The sequence below is a fragment of the Chiloscyllium punctatum genome, chromosome 3 (genome assembly GCF_047496795.1).
Source record: "Chiloscyllium punctatum isolate Juve2018m chromosome 3, sChiPun1.3, whole genome shotgun sequence".
Classification (NCBI taxonomy): Eukaryota; Metazoa; Chordata; class Chondrichthyes; order Orectolobiformes; family Hemiscylliidae; genus Chiloscyllium; species Chiloscyllium punctatum.
The window spans coordinates 43,614,968-43,635,731 of record NC_092741.1 but is presented as its reverse complement, the minus strand read 5'-3'; the positions used below and the strand labels follow the sequence as shown (position 1 = coordinate 43,635,731).

At 40.8% G+C, this 20,764-nt stretch overlaps 1 protein-coding gene across 3 annotated transcripts in view; it reads left to right on the top strand.

Annotated features, from left to right (window-relative positions):
* The window catches only part of afg1lb (AFG1 like ATPase b), a 171,934-nt gene that overhangs the window by 38,462 nt on the left and 112,708 nt on the right, over nt 1–20,764 (top strand). The window contains exons 2-3 of one of the 3 annotated variants that reach the window (XM_072552390.1): nt 4,869–5,095; nt 15,713–15,764. The exons of 1 other annotated variant lie outside the window; for it this stretch is intronic. In XM_072552390.1, the coding sequence (XP_072408491.1) occupies nt 4,869–5,095; nt 15,713–15,764 (279 nt within the window). Of the gene's footprint in view, nt 1–4,868; nt 5,136–15,712; nt 15,765–20,764 lie in introns of all 3 variants that reach the window. One more of the 3 variants, XM_072552401.1, reaches the window with a different exon arrangement.

The window sequence follows — 20,764 nt, the reverse complement described above, 5'->3', positions numbered from 1 at the left end:
GCATGTGACTGTAAGAGCAGGGAGGCCATGTTGGAGCTGTACAAAATTTTGGCTCGACTGTGCAGTTCTAGTCACCACACTATGAGAAGCATGTGATTGCTGTGGAGGGGCAGCCACCAAGCTGTTGCCTGGGATGGAGCATTTCAGCTATGAGAAGAGGCTGAATAGGCTCGGATTGTTTTTCAGAGCTGATAAGGCTGAGGGGTATAGACATGAATAAGATTGAGGGGCATGGACAGGGTAGAAAAGATCCTATTGGTTGAAAAGTGAATAGTGAGGGGCCATAATTTTAAGATGAAAGGTGTGAGGTTCAGAGGGAATTTGAAGAACAAAAGTTGTACGCCAGAGTGTGGGAATTTGGAATGCATTGCCTGGAAGGGAACCTCATGTCCTTTAAAAGGTATGTGGATGAACACTTGAAATGTCATGACATTCAAGGCTGTGGGTCCAAAGTCTGGAAAGTGGAGTTAGTGTAGAGAGGTCTTGGAAAGCAAAAAGAACTTCTCATTGAATCCTGTGGACTGGTGCTGTTGCATTTTCCTCCATCATTGAAACATTTTTTTTGTTTGTGTGTGTGGCAGTGTTTAAAAGAGGGTTAGGGTTTCAGCTTGTTGCATTATATGGTTGATGGTTTGTAATTTTATTTTCCTGTAGCTATCCTTATTTATTTGAGACAAGCAATAGGTCTTAAGTACACGAACCGAGGTAATATTTTCTGTTAACCTGATTCCATCAGACAGATATACTGAGGACATTGCATATTTTGATAAAATCCTTGACTGTATTTTGCATCAGCTTTTATGTAGAGAATACATGTAATATCCCAGAAGCAGTGATAAATCAGGCAATGCAAGATGAGAAAATTATAATCATCAGAGAAATGGAACTGCAGATTGATAAATGCCTGGATTCAAATGGACCTCATCCTGGGTCTTGAAGGAAGTGGCTAATGAGCTAGTTGGTGCATTGGTTTTGGTTTTCTAAAATTCCCTTGCTTCAGGTTTGGTCACATTAGATTAGAAGGTAGTGTCTGTGATTCCTTTGTTCAAGAAGACAGGGAGACAGGAACCAGGAAACTACAGGTCAGTTAGCTTAACTTCAATCATAGGGACAATGTTTGAAAGTATTAACCAAGAGGTTATCGTAGTGCATTTGGGTACGTTCAAAGTAATCAGGCACCGTCAGCATGGTTTTGTGAAAGGGAAATCACATTTGAACAATCTGTTGGAACTCTTTGCGATAATATGCTGTGGTCAGTGGGAAATTGTTGTTGTAGTGTACTTAAATTTCCAGCATTGACAATGTGCCGCATCAAGGCTTGTTGCAGAAAATAAAATCTCATGGTGTGTAAACTAGTACAGAAGCATGAGTCGAAGATTTATGATCTAACTGAAAGCAAAGAGAAGACATCCATGGGTCTTTTTTGGAATGACAAGATATGACGAGTGGTATGCACATAAATCGATGTGCGGACTATTTAGTTATAGTCTGAAAACGCCTGACCTTGTCTGATCTCACAAGCTAAGTGGACTCAGACCTTGGTTAGTAATTGGATGGCAGACTGCTATGGAAATGCCAGGTACTGTAAGAAGGGGTTCTTGTGGCACAGTGGTAGTGTCCCTACCTCTGAACTACGTGACCTTGGTTCAAGTCCCAGCCTGCTTCAGCGGTTGATGTCATAAGTAAATGACTTGGAAGAAGGGGACAAGGTATGTTAGCTAAATTTGCTGATGATAGGTTGGAAACTATGTTGGGAAGAGGTCATAAGCAGGCTACAGAGAAATATAAGGTTAAGTGAATGGGAAAAGGCACAGCTATTAGAATGTAATATGAAAACATTGTGGAAATTTTCATTTTGGCTGGAGGAATAAAAAAGCAGCACATTTTATCAAAATGGTGAGGGATTGCAGAGCTCCAAGATACAGAAGTTCTGGGTCTCCATGTGTATGAATTGCGGAAGGTTAGTTTGCAGGGACAAAAAGTAAATGGGAGTGGTATCACATATTGGAGGGAGGTTATCTTTCAGTTATACAGGGCACTGGTCAGACCACATCTACAGTAGTACATAGTATTGGACAGGACAAAGTGAGGCCTGCAGATGCTGGAGATCAGAAAAGCGTGGCACCAGAAAAGCACAGTAGGTCAGGCAGCATCTGAGGAGCAGGAGAATTGATGATTTGGGCATTAGCCGTTCATCAAGAATGCTAAAGGTAAAGTTGTCATAATCCCAGACAATCATAGGCCTTCTATTTCAAGAGAGAGAGATGACTAGTGGTGAGTTTAACTTGAGGGTGAGATTGAGAGGCAAAGGCCTTCATGGTGACCTCGGCTGTTATGGGTATTGAACCCCAACTGGTGGTGTCACTGTGCATTGAAAACCGGCCAACTGAGCTAACTGACCTTTATTTAAGGAAAGATATAAATGCGTTGGAGACAGTTCAGGGAAGATTTATTGGATTAATATCAGGGCAGGTTGGACAGAAACAGGCTTATATCTGTTGAAATTTAGAAGAGCAAGTGCTGACTTGCTTTAAAAATGTAAGTTCCTGAGGGCTGTTGACAGGGTAGGGATGAAAGGGACGCTTCCTGTTACGGACTGATCTAGAACTACATATCTTTATTTTGAATGGACCACCCCTCCTAAAAGAGATGAGGTGAAATTCTCTCTCAGAAGGCTTAGAGCCTTTGGAACTCTGTCTTCCTGAAAATATGGTAGAAGTAGAGTCATAGAGATGTACAACACAGAAGCAGACCCATGCCTACCAGATATCCTAAATTAATCTAGTTCCTTTGCCAGCACTTGGACCATATCCGTCTAAACCCTTCATTTTAACATACCCATCCAGATGTCTTTTAAATGTTATAATTGTACCAGTCTCCACTACTTCCTGTCGAGCTCACTCCATACATGCACCACCTTCTGTGTGAAAAAGTTGCCCCTTAGGTCTCCTTTAAATCTTTCCCCTCTCACCCCAAACCTATACCCTCTAGTTCTGGACTCAGCCTACCGCAGCAAAAAGACCTGATCAATTTATCTTATCCATGCTCTTCATGATTTTATAAACCTCTATAAGGTCACCGAAGCTCCAGAGAAAACAGCCCCAATCTATTCAGCCTCTCCTTGTAGCTCAAACCTTGTAGCTCCTTGTGATGATGCTGCTCCTTGAAGGTTGTGTTGTCTTTGTTTGTTTTTTCAGAGGGGACCTACACAGACAGACTCCAAGAGGTCGAGGTTTGAAGGGTTTTAGACCCAATTTGATTATAACTACAGACACTGACTCAAGCAAAAGGCTTTCAAGTTTAAAAGAAAACACTTGTACAATGAAAGGGGAGTGGCCAGCTCTTCTAGCTCAGCTTTTCTCTGGTTTGGTTTGATTCTGGTTGTTCACTGAAAGCAGGCATTAGGTTGTGAAGCTGCTGGACCCAAAGAAGCAGGTCCATGCTGAATATCCCTCTTTCTGCCATCTCTTCTGAAAGACCCTGTGTTTGATTTTACTTTTTTTGCCAAGTGTGTTTATGGGGATTATTGCAAGAATTTGGATGAAGAATGAAGATTTGTGGTTACCATCAGATCAGCCATGATCTAATTGAATGGCAGGAAATGCTCTTGGCGCTGAATGGCCTCCTTCTGCTTCATACATTTTGCATTTGGTGATGGGCTCTTTTATAGACCGGAGTTGTCGTATGAATATGTTGTTGCCTTCCAAAGTCCGTGTCTGTTTTGCTTGAAATTCCATTTTGTATCCCTCCTCAGAATTGTTTCTCTCACAGTACTATGGCATTTGCCAAAGTAAAACAACATTATGCATTCTACATGGCAAAGGTAAACTATCCGTCCTTATCATCTTCTGCCTCTCTTCAGTTTTTATCAAGGGTTAACCATGCCAACTTCCCTCAATGCAGCTCCACTGCCATCTAGCTGTGTGGGACTAAACTTGGATGTTTCCATTCTTATCTCATTCTTGTCAGAATAATGACTTCTCTTGCTGCTCACATGCAGTCAATTCCTGTCTCCCACAAGGATCTGTTGTTGACCCCCTTCTATTTCTTTTCTGCTTAAAACGTCATTTGAAAATGCAATGTCAGTCTCCACATGTACGATTATGATGCTCAGCTTTATCTCACCATTGATTCTCAATGTCTGTACTGTCTCTAATTTGTCAAGCTCCTTGTCTGAATCCCATATTTATCAGAAATTTTCTCCCGTTATATATTTGGAAGGTTACAGCCATTGTTTCCACCATAAACTGTCATTCCATTTTAGACATGGTATCCATGCCTTACCTTCTAGCCCCAAACTTTGGAATTCTTGCCCTAAATCCCATTGTCTGTTTACATTGTTTGCCACCTTGAAGATGCTCCTTAAAACCTACATGTTTGGTCAAACTTTGTTCATCTTTGCTTCATATAGCTCCTGCCTCTGTGGCTCGATGTCCTATTTTGTGTCATAATATGCCTGTGAAATACCTTGGGACATCTTAATATGTTAAAAATTACATAAAAGTACAAGCCCTGGGGAGAAAAAAAAAACAGTATTACTTGGCTTACTTCTAATTTGATGTACAGAAGACAAGTTGGACTGTGACATATCGTTCGGAAGGTTTTGTGTTTTTTTCCCTGGATATTTTAGTTCAAAAATTTTCGAAGGCAATGTAGTGATGGTTAAAAACCAGAAATTGTAATGAGTATCATTAGATATCTGCTTATATTGTGCTGGATATTCAGTGTTGCAGACTGGATTAACTTGACTGGAGTAATCTTAAAACTAACTGGTTTGTCCTCAGTTTCAAAAATATGAAGCACTCATTCAGCTGTGACTGCAAAATCAAAGATTCAAGTAATAATTTTGGCTTATGAATTCTTTTTAGGTTATGCTCTTCCAGCAACAAACAATGCTGCACCTGATACAGGATTTCAGTCGAAAGGTTCTGCCTTTGCATCAAGTGTTGAAGGGCCTTTAGAGCACTACGAATTGTTGGTCAGTCTAGGCGACCTAAAAGCTGATGACCACCAGAGAAAGGTTGTGCAGTGTTTACAGAAGCTTCATGAAGCACTTAAAGGATACAATCCTGGTCAGCAAAATTTCTTCTCAAAGGTGAGATCTGTGGAGATATCAGAAATCCAGGGGTCAGCAGGTGTGTATGTTAAAAAAGCTGCAAAGAAACAATTCAGTGATATTTAATTGTGGATGTGTTTAGTTGCCTACTTGATCTTTTGGTTTCCCTTTGCTTATTTTAGGGAGGATAAGAACACAATTACTTTTCTCCTGTCCACCTCGTGCCTGTAATACAGTGATAAATTCCACTGTCAAAACTTGGTGTCAAAACTATTTAACTGATTAAATGATTAGGCTTTTTCTGTGATCTTTGCAGCTGTCAGCTATGTGGACGCTACCTTCTGGACACTCCTCCCAAGACCTCATTACCTTGTCCTCACTACCATTTAAAGCTCTTCAAAACCTCTCTTGGTAACTCACACTATCACCTTTTTTTCTAATTTATCTATCACTATTCATCTGTGTTTTTCTGCATTGTTATTATATTAATAACAAGGAAGCTTGACATCCCCACTGAAACTGTCTGATTTTTGTCTCCAGTCTCTTTGTATTATCACTCCTTATAATGTAACCCTTGGGGTCCAGATATCATTCTGGTGAGCATACACTACAATCCTCCATGGCCAATGTAACTTTGCTAGGTTGCGAGTGCCCGGATTGCTCAAAATATGTCAAGTCTGGTCTAGGCATAGCTTTGTGTAGCTAAAGCATGACATACCTGCGAACGAAGATACAAAGAATAATGTTCCATTTGCCTTTCTGTTTATTTTCTGTCCCTATTTGCATAATTTGAATCTAAAATGACTGAACGATTTTTAAGGATGCATATACATATACTGTGTGAATATGTCTCTCAATGGTGCCTATTACTCTTTACATATGAGTTAGAATTGCAGTGAATCCTATCTGGTTTTTCATTGGCCACTGTGGCCAATGAATTGGTCAACACTGTTCTCAGGCTTTCCTTGATACCCATCTCTTTGATGCTTATTGCCTCCCTTCCTAAAATTGTCTGATGCCTGGACTCAACACTATTTTCTTTGCCCTGAAAAGTTTTTCCATGTTCAAGGTGCTCTATAGATATTACTGTTGTAGTCTGCTTCCCAAACTTAACAACTTATGATATTAATGGGAAGAATCTTCTGAGCCCATCAGAGCCTTTGGAAGGGTGCACAGGGGAGTTTAATTAAGTGGGAGGAAAAAACTCAGTTTCTCAATGGGGGTTGAATTTTGCTATTATGTTCTTGGAACTTGCAAGCAGGTCAGCTAGAGCCTTGTTTACATTTATTGGCATGCATTGAACGTCCATTCAACACCCTAAACTCCTGAAAGTAAGTTCACTGGTACAATCTTCTTAGCCTATGTGATCTGTTCTGTGCTCCAATCAGTACAAATTTCTTTCATTACTTGGCTCATTCCTAACTAAGGCATTTCTTTGAGCAGACATTTGCATTGTGAGAAATGAAGCCTTTTATATTAACCAACTCATGGAAAATCTCAATGATATCCAGATAGCTTTGCTTGCTGTCGTTAAATGCACAATGTAGGAGGTGAAGAGTGACTGGACTCCTAAACCTGCCTAGGGTAGGCAACCGCACAGGATGATTCATCAAATTTTATCAGGCAGTCAAGCTGGGCTCAACTAATGAAATGGAATGTAAAGTTGGCCTTGACTGAAAAGGAGGCTCAACAGACTAGGTTTATAGAAAAAGGGCTGAGTGGGAACAAAACACTGTTGAAGTGGCACTTAAGATCACACAGAGGCATTGAACTTAGTAATCACAGGTTCCTTTGAAACCTCAAGTTGGGATATGTGCGACACCTCCCAATTGACAGCCAACAAGTGCGTTCACCAATGGCCCTCACTAGAAAGCAATGCAGTTTATTTTTCAGCTAAATGCAAATCCATAGAATCAAGGTGCCTGAATGGTCAAATATTCAGTTCGTGCTGATTTCCATCAGCTACAAAGGTCCGTGAGACTCTTACAAACCTCCTAGCCAGATTTCAGAACAGGAAGGGCTTTCAATCCCTCAGTGACCAGCTCATTTGTGACCGTAGACAACAATTCCTGCAGTTGGGTACCCATTGTCCAGGGAGCTGTCATGACGTTGGCAATTCTACACAATTCCCAGATTACATGAATGTTTACTCTCTCCATATCTTCAGAGCAGGCTTGTGGTTACAAGGGATACTCCCAGAAGATATAACTAATGACCCATTGAGCAACCCTCTGGCTGACACTGAACAGTGCAACAATGCTGCCTGTCCATCTGTAAGGACCATCATTGATCAGGTAGTTGGTCTTCTGAAGATGCGTCTTTGTTTTGGTCATTTGATATGAAGTCTCAAATACGCTCTGTACAAAGTCTCCAGATTAGTGATTATTTGCTGCATCCTGCACAGCATAGCTCAATGATTAGAAAATATCTTATAAATTAGAGAGATTGGCCTTCCTTAAATGAGGTAAAAGGGGAATTTGATGGAGAATCACCCCGACAATGAGGATACTGAAGAAGTCTGGGCAGTAATGAGACAAAGCAGATGGGCCCAAAAGAATCTTATAACGACTACATTTGAGGGGAATGACCTAACATTAATGTATGAGAAAACTCAGAACTCTGAACCTTTACTTACACAAAAATATTCCTGCCTTTTAAAGGATTGCTTGGTTTGGATAACTATGCTGACTGAGCCCTGAAACCCAACCACCAAACTTAAGTGTTCATTTTCCAGAGATTTTGTTCCTCCCAGAGGACAGGAGTAACAAAAGGCTCAGCATTGTTTACACTACTGCACATGAGGGCTTGAGGGGCTAGACTGGTCAACATTCCTCAAGGTAGTTTGCAAGGAAAATATAAATAGTCTGAAGTCTTAACAGATATGAAGAGATTACAGGACTCTCACACAAAGTGTTATATTTATATCAAATATAATGCTACAGAATGTTGCCACTTGACACCAGAGTGAATTCAATGTTATTTTATCCTTCTGTCAATCATATGGTGGTGGGGGGCTTAGACTGCTTTGACTGCTGGGGGTCTCTTGTGTAATTGTAACCTCCTCAGCCTGATCTGCTGAGGTGCTTGGGCCTCTGCTAGAAAGAGGTCTGATCCTGTTCCCTGTTGGTGTGCAATAGCATCTGCCTGATCCAATGGGGGTTGGGGTACATAGCTCCCTCTCGCCTAGCCAGTCTATGAATATGTCCATGATTCAGGAGATGAAGCAAAGGTCCCCGAGGACATCTGGTAGTTATTGATTGTTCTGCTGGATGAGGTTTCATCACACCCATCAGCAGGTCCATGGAGGCAGCCATGTACTTGTGTGCTAGAGTTGCAACATCAGACAGAACTTGGGCAAACATCTTTGCCATATGCTTCAGTCTCCATATGATCTCTGGTACCTTTTATGGATGTTCACCTGCTTGTCTGTGCATTACTGGCCAAGTTCGAAGGCCTCAATAGGTGCCTGGTCTCTATCAGTCCTCTAAGTGTCAGAGACCTTAGCCCATTTCTTTCTTTTCTATTAAGTTCATGTTAGTACTGTCTCATCAGAATGTGACCCTGAATCATCTCTGACAAGAATGTCTACTGAAGTATGCGTTGCTGTCCTGATGAAGGATGGGGACGAAGGCCAATGATGGAGCGTCCTTTAAGGCCTGTGACTGTTCGTCCTCGGTATTCTGCCAGATGCTTTGGAGACGGACCTGGGATTTAAGGCCTTTCTCTCAGTCGTGGCTTCAGTGTATGATCTGCAAGCTGTTTTGAAAAACATCAAGGTTTGTTAGACCCAGGAGCCAGCACCCTTACCCAAGATTTTATAAAGGTTGGTGCTTGATGTGCAGCTGGGAGTAGCTGCGTGGAGTGTCTCTCATTTGATGGCTGTAGATACTCATTCTCCTCTTCAACATATGCATGATCCCCTTTCTGTCCTGGCAACTCGCCGGCCTCTGTCTCTCCAAAGGGGAAAGAAGCCCAAGTCAGGCATATTCTCCTGATCTATGCACATTGTGCTTTTTTTGTGCACGTTCATCTGTGAAGGAGAGAAGAAGAAAGAGACATTGATGTGGATACCTGAGCACTATGTCTGCATTGATACAAACAAAGTAAGATGTCAATCCCCAGAGCTGTAATTCTCTGTGTATTACTCGTAAAAAGAATGTCGTATCGGGGACTTAGGAGTTTAGGGATTCTGAGTTTAGTAACATCAAAGAACTAGAGTTGATGTGAATCAATGCAGCATTATATTATGTTCTGCCTGAGGTAACTGAGGTGTTCATTCCAAAGCTATGTTTTGTGACTTTGTCCTCATCCTTTACAAGTCTTTGATGAAAATTGATCAAATATGTATATTCTTCCAGCTGTGAAGAAAGATCAGTGAGCTGGTGATGTGTGAACTGTTGAGTGTTGTATAACTTCTTTCATATTTTAAGTCTGAATCCTAGAAGATGTGTGAGAGTCAGTACCAGTGTGGTGCATTGGTAGCTGCAATTAAATGACGGAGGATGATGAAATTTGATGAGGGTCTTGTGTGTCTCATGTGCAATGGCAAATTTATAGTGCTAACTCAGACTCCTAGGAGCAAGATGCATTGAGTAGACAGTGCAACATAAACTGGCAGAGCACAGCAAATCATTCTGTGGCACTGGAGTCAGTTTTTCTTGTACTATCCAGGGGTACTGACCTCTGCAGCTATGCCTGTTAAGCTGCCTCTGTCAGTCAAGATGGTCTGTTGTTGTCCCTAAAGCAAAGAACCTTGAAGGAGGCATTGCTGAACCATGATGCTGCTTTTTGCCTTGTCACTGACTTCTGGGGTGTTTAGAGATGGATTGCAGAAATCAAGTGCTAGGAGAAAGTGAGGACTGCAGATGCTGGGGATCAGAGCTTAAAAATGTGTTGCTGGAAAAGCGCAGCAGGTCAGGCAGCATCAAAGGAGAAGGAGAATCGACGTTTCGGGCATAAGCCCTTCTTCAGGAATGAGGGACGTGCGCCAAGCAGGTTAAATAAAAGGTAGGGAGGAGGGACTTGGGGGAGGGGCGTTGGGAATGCGATAGGTGGAAGAAGGTTAAGGTGAGGGTGATAGGCTGGAGAGGGGGTGGGGGCAGAGAGGTTGGGAAGAAGATTGCAGGTCAAGAAGGAAGTGCTGAGTCCGAGGGTTGGGACTGAGAAAAGGTGGGGGGAGGGGAAATGAGGAAGCTGGAGACATCTGCATTCATCCCTTGTGGTTGGAGGGTTCCTAGGCGGAAGATGAGTCGCTCTTCCTCAGGCGTCGTGTTGCCATGGTCTGGCAATGGAGGAGGCCAAGGACCTGCATGTCCTTGCGGAGTGGGAGGGGGAGTTAAAGTGTTCAGCCACAGGGTGGTTGGGTTGGTTGGTCCGGGTGTCCCAGAGGTGTTTTCTGAAACATTCTGCAAGTAGGCGGCTTGTATCCCCAATGTATAGGAGGCCACATCGGGTGCAGCAGATGCAGTAAATGATGTGTGTGGAGGTGCAGGTGAATTTCTGATGGATATTGAAGGATCCCTTGGGGCCTTGGAGGGAAGTGAGGGGGGAGGTGTGGGCGTAAGTTTTGCATTTTTTGCGGTTGCAGGGGAAGGTGCCAGGAGTGGAGGTTGGGTTGGTGGGGGGTGTGGATCTGACGAGGGAGTCGCGGAGGGAGTGGACTTTCCGGAACGCTGATGGGGGTGGGGAGGGAAATATATCCCTGGTGGTGGGGTCTGTTTGGAGTTGGAGGAAATGACGAAGCACATTTGTTCGTGTGCCTTTTAAATGTGGAGTCTGGAAGGATCTGGCAGGGGACAAAACCTGCTGTTCACCTGTCCATAAAACTTGATGTTTTGCCCACGCGTGAATATACAATGCACTGAGAATAACACAGCTGGATGAGGAAACTGTCCCTTTAGGGAAATACATTCTGCTTTTAGGCTGCCATCCACACTTGTTTTTTGAGACAAAGATTCTACCCTATGCATGTGTGCTCTGGACTCTGATATCAAGACTGGGCATTTGGCGAGTAATACCTGTAAAATTATGCAGCTGCACAGGGATTGTCAATGCTCCAATATAAAATGCTACTGTTAGACGGGGTAAGTGAGAAAGGAAAATTGAAACAGTTGGTGACAGGGAACTGATTATTTAGAGTGTCGACAGCCCATGAAAATTCAAGTATGTAGCCTTTAGGAGCTTATTGTTCAATTACAATATCAGTGAAACATTTATGACATCTTCACCTTAATGACAGGGAAATAATCATGACAACGAAATAGGCATCTTTCATACTCTCATTAATATGTAAATAGAAAGTAGCTTATGATAACACTACTAGAAAATGAGAAATTACTGTATCAGCTGATGAAATATACACTACATTTGTATGTCATTTCCAAAAATATTGATACTGTTTTGCTGCTAATCTTGTAAATTAAAAGAACACTTCCAGAATTTCACTCAGATCAAATGTTTCGAACTTGTGACAGGAAAAACTAATTTTGAGTTTCTGGTTGAAGTAAACTTACTGATAAACTTTCATAAAAATATTTAGCATAATACTAGGTTCAAAGTTACAAAATCTCCCTCCCATGTAAAATAAATTCTGTTGTGTGTCAGTTTTATATGATTTGCCAACATTCTTGCATCTGAGGTAGTGGCTGGTGTGTTTAAGTCCTAGAGCGAAACTTGAATACGTGGTAAATTGATACCACTTTAGTAGTGAGGATTTTCTGGTTTTTCAATATTTTCAGATTAGATTTTTGTTCTGCCTGTTAATCAATGTTTAAATATTCGATAGTATTATTCGAAGACAAATAGAGAATTTGACAGGTATCCTTGCTGATAATCCTCTCACCCGATCCCAGAACAATTTACATTTGTATGGCACTTTTAAAAGAGTAATAGCGTCTCAAGGTGGTTCCCAAGAAATGACACCAAAACTTGATGGTGAGATGCATGGTAAGACATTAAGGTAGGCAAAAGTGGGCACTGCAAATGCTGGAAACCAGAGTGGTGCTGGAAAAGCACAGCAGGTCAGGCAGCATCCGAGGAGCAGAAAAATCGACGTTTCGGGCAAAATCCCTGATGATAATCTTCAACTCCACTTTGTTGCTGTTCCCCATAATCTTTGATTCCCTTATTGCTTAAAAATCTGTCCTTATCAGCCCTTGAACATACTTAACAACTCAGCCTTGACAGTCCTTTGTGGTAAAGAATTCCACAAATTAACACCCCTTTTGAGAGAAGAAATTCCTCCTGATCTGTGTCTAAAGTGAGCAGCCTGTTACTCTGAGATTATGCCTTCTGATTCTGAACTCTCCCACAAAGCTAAACAATCTTTAATCATCTACCATGTCAAATGCCTTAAGAATCTTATGTTGCAATAAGGCTTCCACTTGCTCTGCTAAATTCGATTGAGCACAAACTGAAGCTACTCCACCCCTCATAGAGTCACAGAGTGCTACAGCACAGAAGCAGACTCTTTGGTTCAATTTGTCCATGCCGACCAAGTTTCCTTAACCACTCTAGTCCCACTTTCCTGCATTTGGTCCATATTCCTCCAAACCTTTGCTATTCATATACCTTCCAAATGTCTTTTAAATGTTATAACTGTACCTGCATCTACCACTTTCTTTGGTAGTTAATTTCACACACAAACTATCCTCTGTATCAAAATGTTGCCCCCCAGATCTCTTTTATGTCTGTCTTCTCTCATCTTAAAAAATGTTCTCCCTAGTTTGAAATCCCCCACCCTAAGGAAAATAGCTTTGCTATTCACCTTACCAATGCCCCTCATGATTTTATAAATCTTTATGATGTTACCTCTCAACCTCCGATCCTCCGGGGGGAAGAAGCCCAGCCTATTCAGCCTTTCACTCTAGCTCAAACCCTCCATTCCCAGGAATATCCTGGTAAATCCTTTCTGAACCCTCTCCAATTTAATAATAATCTTCTTATAGCAGACCAGAACTGTACATGTTTACTCCAAAGGGGGCCTCACCAATGTCCTGTACAACCTCAACATGCTTCTCAAGTCTGATACCCAATGCTGTGAGCAATGAAGGCAAGTGTGTTAAATACCACCTTGACTACCCTGTCTACTTGGGATGCACCTATGTACCTGAACCCCTAAGTCTCTCCATTTGACAACATTACCCAGGACTCTGCCATTAACTACGTAAGTTTTGCCCTTGTTTGCACTATCTGCCACGCTTCAGCCCATTGGCCCAACTGATCAAGCTCCCTTTTTAATCTTGGATAACTTTCTTCACTCTTGGCTATAACCACCAAGTTTGGTGTTCATCACATGACACCAACTAACTATGCCTCCTAAATTTTCATCCAAATCGTTTATATAAATAACAAGTAATAACAGTCCTCAAAAGAATATCCCTCCATACCTGGAATCATGGTAGGCATGGATGAATTGGACCGAAGGGTTTGTTTCTATGCTGTACAACTCTGTATTGGCTATCCTAATATACTGCTCCCACACTCTGTTTGCTACACACTTCAGGTCCTTCATTTCTCCTTTCTGTGTCTCAATGCACACAAGTCCCATTCACCCATCATCACTGGGCTCTTTGACTGATATTTGCTTAGGGTTTAGGAACACATAAATTTTTTAATTTTCTTTCTTGGTTTTGAATCCATCAAATGTCTTGCTTGTCTCTATCTTTGTAACTTTCTCTAACCATAGTTCGTGAAAAATGTTAATTTTGCACTAATTTTGGTACTTCTCTATATCCTGGAGATTTTAAAATAACTCTACTGTTGGTGGCAATGCTTTCAGCAGCTACTAAGGCCCTGGTCAGTGCAATCCCTTCATGAACCCTTCATTTGTCTGTCTTTTTTTCTCTTCTGATACTTTCTGTAAAACGTAGTCCATTGACCATCTTTTGTCATCTGCCTTATGGCTCTTTATGTGGTCTGGTGTCCAATTTTATTGAATAAGGCTCCTGTCAGGCGCTTTTGAACACTTTTCTGTATTGATAGTGTTATTTGATTATAAATTACTATTGTTGGAACATTTTTATTGTGTGTGAAGTAATTGTTTAATCAGATGACTTATGTACTGCTTAGAGCTGTCTTTTTATATGGCCTTAACTAATATATGTCAAGTTAACCAGCAGGGGTATACTTCACTGGTATCAAAAGGAAAAGCCAATTGACATTCAAACTGATGTGTTTTAATGTTATTTGCCACTTTTGACCTGTCTCTGGAACTCTTTGAAGAGCATTATAACACAAAAACTGTTGACAATTTGTATGACTACTGTGGAGCTTTGCAAATTAATAATCAAGGCGGAACGTATCCGTCTGTACTTTCCTCGTTTTCTCTCGCTTGCGCTCTCTCTTACTCCCTGTCTATGACCCTCATCATTTTATACATCTCGATCCTTTCAATCTCCTCTGTTCTAAGGAAAATGACCCCAGTCAATCCAATCTCTCTTCATGACTGAATCTCTGCAGCCCAGGCAACATACTGAAAAATCACCTCTGAACCCTCTCCAGTGCTGTCATATTCGTCCTATAATATGGATTTCAGAACTTCGCATAATACTCTCACTGTGGCCTAATCAACATTTTATACCGTTCCAGCATAACCTCCCTCTTCTTAAATTCTGTATGTTTGCTAATAAAGGCAAGTATCCCATGTGTCTTTTCAACAACTTCATCCAATTTGCTAAATTTCTTTGGATCTCATGGACTTTTAGCTTTGTTATCAGTGGCCCATGCAGGACCTTAGAAAAATAATTTCTGAAGTGCAAGTAGACTTGTTCTGCACATCTGATCAACTCGTTGAAAAATCCAATGAAGTTGGTCAGATATGACCTCCCCTTAACAAATGCTAACTGTTCTTGATTAATCCCTGCCTCTCCAAATACAGATTAATTCTGTCGCTCAGAATTGCTTCTAATAGTTTCCTCACCAATGAGGCTAGACTGATGTGCCTGTATGTTCCTGGTTATCCCTTGCTCCCTTCTTGAATATGGTACCACACTGCTTGTCCTCCAGTCCTCTAGCACCTCTCTTCTGCTGAGGGAGGAATTGAAAACTATTGGCATCAGCCCTGTTAGTTTCTCCCTTGCCTTACTCAACAACTTGGGATACATTTCATCTGGCCTAGATGTTTGTCTACTTTTTTTCATTGTTTTTCTGTCTGTCTCTTTTTTTCCTCTCTGTCACTGTGTGTGTGTGTGTGTGTGTGTGTGTGTGTGTGTCTTTCTCTGTCTCTCCTCTCTCTCTGTTTTCTCTCTCTCTTTCGCCCCCTCCCCCCCACACTGTTTTGGTCTCTTTCTGCACAGCTTTGTCATTCCTGTCCCCTGACTCTTTCACTAACCCCATCTGTCCCATTTGCTTGAACTCGTCTCCCCACCCTTGACCTCCTTCCCTCCCCACTCCTCTCCCAGTTCTGGGGTCCTTCATTTTGTGTGTGCTTGAGGTCCACCTTGCAGTTTTGTATCTCAGGCTTATCTTTGCTGTATATGTGCATCTATTGCATACATACCCCTCTTGTGTTTTCATGTCCTTATCTCAATGGTTAGCTCCCAATGAAACAATCAATTGAGAGCAGAATAACATTTTAAAAAGTGGAAAATATGTACAGTGCTTTTCATTTTGCTTAACGACCACTGAAAATGTCTGTTCCTTGTGTTGTGTTTGCAGTTTTTTGAAAGATCTATACCTCCAAAAGGCCTTTATGTGTATGGAGATGTTGGTAAGTCTTGATTATAATTGTGTCTGCACCCAGGCATGTTAAGCTGCAATTTGATTTATGGCTACTGTTGATTTGACTGATTTTTGTTTTTCTCATACATTTCAAACATAATTATACTGCATTAGCTGATCTTCTATTGTGCTGTCAGATCAGATGAAGTGAGATTAGAGTCTGTGGATCTTTTGGCAGAGTGTGTAGGCATTGTTCACTTTTCATTTTAAAATTTTCTGTTCTATACTGAGAAAATTGGATTGTTTTATAAAAGTGTCAAAAGCTATTGTTAAAAATCAAAACTTACAGCAATTTGGAAAGCAGAGTAGCGGGGTGAGTAGGTTAGAAATGCAAGATTCTCTGCAGTTTAGTTTGAATGAGCCAAAGAAGCAAACTAAATAAACACGGCAGAAAGTGTGTGCAGATGTAACACTCTGATTATGTTGTAGATTCAGCTTTTCCAGTATTCTTTTTATTTAGAAAGATGAAAGGTAATTAATAAAATGTTAGATTTTAAATGTTCCTAGTATAATGCAAGTGATTTGTGTAGCATAGCCTTCTGTTGCTTATGCGACATTTAATAGCAGCACCAGGTAACCGCCCAAAAGGTCACCAACCTTCTACTGGTGCCAAATTCCAGACAAATTGTTTCCAGTGCTATTAAAACCAGAGGACTATCTTTCACCAAAATATTAGTAACAATCCCAGGTACCAGAAAACAGAGCTTGGCTTATTCATTGGGTCTAAAAATTGGAACTTATTCCAAATTGTTGTGAGGTATGCCATAGGAGGTCACTTCACATTTTTAAAATTGCTTTCCCCAAGTTGTCCCAAGTGGCGACTTTATTTTTGAATGGTGTCCAATTTGAATATATTCAGTCCATTGAGTATTTGAACTTTACACTAGTTAGAATAATGGAACAGAGTAAACTGAATGAAACTTCAGATCTTCATAATGGGAGGAAACAAAAGAAAAGCTTCTTGATGCCAAAATACTTGAACTGTGGTAATGTAGAAATAGAGCAGCAGTCTTCAAAAATAGTCACTGTGAAATTTGCGTGAGGGATACCATGTTCTATTTTTTTCAATACTGTTTATAATGTTTAATTTCATGGGGATAACAAGGCTGCAGGCTGAACAATGTTCTTTTCACTGCATTTATTCGTTAGTGTGATAGACACAAATTTCTTTAATTTACTTTGTTTCATGATATTCCAGCAAGCAGTGCTCAACAGAACTGACTAGAGGAGGTTTGCTTTGTTTTGAAGTCACAAAGAAGGACAGGGTCCTGGGTAATGTAGTAGAAGAGAAACAGATGGGTTCAGATACATAATTCTTTGGAATTTGTAGCACAAGTAGATTATTAAGAAGGCATTTAGCACGTTTGCCTTCATTACTCAGACCTTTGGGTACAGGAGTTGGGATGTTATGTTGAGTTTGTACAGGACATTGGTGAGACCTCTTCTGGAGTACTGTGTGTAGTTCTAGTCACCCTGTTATAGGAAAGATTTTATTAAACTGGAGGGGGCTCAGAAAAGATTTACCAGGATATTGCCAGGAATGGAGGACTTGAGTTATAAGGAGAGGCTGGATCGACTGGGACTTCCTTCACTGAGATGTAGGACTTTGAAAGGTGGTCTCACAGAGATTTACAAAGTCATGGAGGGCATAAATGAAGTTTTTTCTGTAAGTTGGGGGAGTTCAAAACCATAGGGTATATTTTTAAGCTGAAAGGAGAATAATTTAAAAAGTACATGAGAGGCAGCTTTTTTTTTTACAAAGAGTGGTTAGTATGTGAAATGAAGAGCAAGAGGAAGTGATAGATGCAGGTACAATTACAGTGTTTAATAGACATTTGGATAAATACATGAATAGGCAAGGTTTGGACGGATAAGGGCAGACAGGTGGGACTAGTTTAGTTTGGGAAACTTGGTCAGCGTGGACTAGTTGGACCGAGGTGTCTTTTTGCCATGCTGTATGACTCAATGTTACATTAAGTTCATCCATCACCTTTGTTCTTGCTGATTTACGTTGACTTCTTTCTGGTCAAGCAGCAGCTCCATGTTAATTTTCTCATTCTAGTTTTCAAATTCATCTAGACCTTGGCCTTCCCAAACTTTGTAATCTCCTTGAGTCCCAGACAACACCCCTCTGTGCTTCCAAAAAAACTTTGCTCTTGACAGTCCTGATTGAAGTTGCTCCACCATGGATGGCTATAACTTCAGTTATTTAAATTCTGGAATTCTCTCCCTAAACCCCTGTGCACACCTCTCTCCTCCTTTAAACTGTCCTTTAAATCCTCTCTGTTTGATCAACCCACTCCCCCAGCACATGTCAGTTGAGTTAACCTTCTCTGAACTGCTTCTTATGCATTTACATCTTCTGTTAAATAGGAAGACCTGAACTGAATGCAGTACTTGAGATGTGGCTTCACCGACATCCTATATAATTGTGGCAATACATCCTTATTTTTATATTCCATTCCCCTTGAAATAAACAGCAACAATCTATTTACCTTCCTAATTACTTACTGAATTGAATTTATTGTCACGTGTATCGAGGCACAGTGAAAAGCTTTGTCTTGTGAGCAATACAGGCAGTTCACATAGTTAAGTAGCATAGATAATAAAGGTAAACAGCGGCAAAAACAAAAACACAGATACAGGCGAATGTTAAGAGTTTGTGAGTCCATTCAGTATTCTAACAACAGGAGGGTAGAAACTGTTGCAAAACGGGCTGGTGCATGTGTTCAGGGTTCTGTATGTTTTTCCCTATGGAAGAAGTTGTAGAGAAACATTGCCAGGGTAGGATGGATTTTTAAGAATACTGGCGGCCTTTCCTTAACAGCGGGCCTGGTAGCTGGATTCTATAGCTGGGAGGTTGGCCTTTGTGATTGTTCGGGCTGAGTTCTACCACTCTCTGTAACCATCTCTGATCTTGAATGGTACAGTTGCCATACCAGGTAGTGATACATCCAAACAGAATGCTCTCGATGGCACCTGTAAAAGTTGGCAAGGGTATTTGCTGTCATGCCAAATTTCCTCAGCTGCCTGAGGAAGAAGAGACGTTGTTGGGCCTTTGTAACCAGTGCATCTACATGAAGAGTCCAAGAAAGCTTGTTGTAGATGACTGTGCCTCTGTATGAACTATTTGTGATTATGTGCCAGGACTCTGTGAATTTCTCTCTGTGTCTTGGAGTTCTTCCATTTTTCCCTATTTAACTAATGTGCTGCGTCTTGTAAAACTGGACAAGTTCACATTTTCCCACATTATCATTCTCTTTAGTATTAAGTTCTGCCTACTCACTTGATCTATCTATATCCTCTTATAGAGTCTTTACATCCACTTCACAACTTTTCTTTTTCTCACCCATAAATTTAACAACCACTGATTTGGTCACTAGGACTTGTGTAATGCAGTGGTAGTGTCTCTATCTCTGAGCCAGGAGACCCAGTTCAAGTCCGAGTTGAGATATGTCACAGCATGTCTGAGCAGGTTGATATTAAAAATATCTACATTTGGTCCCTTCATTCATATTGTATATATAGATTGTGATCTTCGTGGCACATCACTGATTACATCTTGCCATCTCAAAAATTATCTTTTTATGTCCACCCTTTGCTTCCTTTTAGCCAACCACTTCTATATTCCTGAATAATAGATTGCGGTCCCTATGACAGATGTTAGGCTAATTGGTCTATAGTACCTCTTTCTCTTTGATATCTTCTAATCTTTTCCAGAATCCAGGGAATTCTGGAAAATTAATACTAATCCATCTAATGTCTTCACATGTGCTGTCTTTTACAACCAGGATGAAGTCCATCAGGGCCAGGGAACTTGTCAGATTTTAATGCTAAAGGTTTTGTCAGCACTCTTTATTTTAAACTTTTGTTTCTTTGGTGATTTAAATTGTTTTCGTTCCTCACTCCCTTTCAGATTCCGAATCACAATTATTTCCAGAATGCTGTTTTTCTCCTCTGCAGTAAAAGAGATGCATAAGGAAGTCAAGTGCAATACTTCCACCGTTGATGGTATAGTGGTATTGTGAATGGTATGGAGGATGTAAAGAGGCTTCGTGGTGATTTAGACAAGTTGAGTGAGTGGATAAGTGTGCTGCTATCAATTTTAGTAGGAAAGATAGAAGGCAGGGGAGTATTTAAATGGTGATGAATTCGGAAATATTGAGGTCCAAATGATCTGGGTGTCCTTCTTCTGTTCACTGAACCTCTCTGTTAATTAAACCAAACACCCAGAAAAGCTAACCTCGCCTTGTAACCTGTTAAAATGAGTGGCAGAGAACTCAGAAATTCCATTATTTAAAGAAAATAACATCAATTTATTTTTTAAGTGTAAAAATGAATATTAAACAACTATTCACAATTCTAAGCCCCCCTTTCTCTTAACTGCTTATTATCTGCCTCCACATTTATAACAATATGCTGTTCCAATAAGACACTTATTAAAATTACATCAACTTAATTTCAAAACCGCACAGCTGCTGTCATCTTCTGTATCTTTCTTCTTCCAGCTGATGATCTCCCTGCGTCATTGTCTTTCTTTTTACTGTAAGTATGTTTCAAATTGTTAGGTTCCCTTCTTGAGATTCCTACACGCTTGATGCAACTGTACTACGCCAACGTCTGTGAGCTGCCACAGTTTATTTCAGCAAGTACATGCTTTTGGAAGATGATTTAACACTCTTCACGATGCTTGTGGAACACGTCAAACGAGGCTTTCTGATCAAGGGAACCATTCTCCCTTTATACAGGGTTTTACATCACAGTCAATCATGCACACAAGACACAATCCCCTGTCACTCCCCCATAGTCACATGCCACCCAAAAACAATGTAGATCGATTAGATTATTTCCGGAAACAATATGTTGAGATTATTCCTTAAAACAGTGTGAGATCAGGTTATTCCTTCAAACTGTAGCATTTACAAAATATGATTAGATTGTCACATCCTGTCTGCAAGACTGAAAAACACACCCCTCCCCTGACATCCA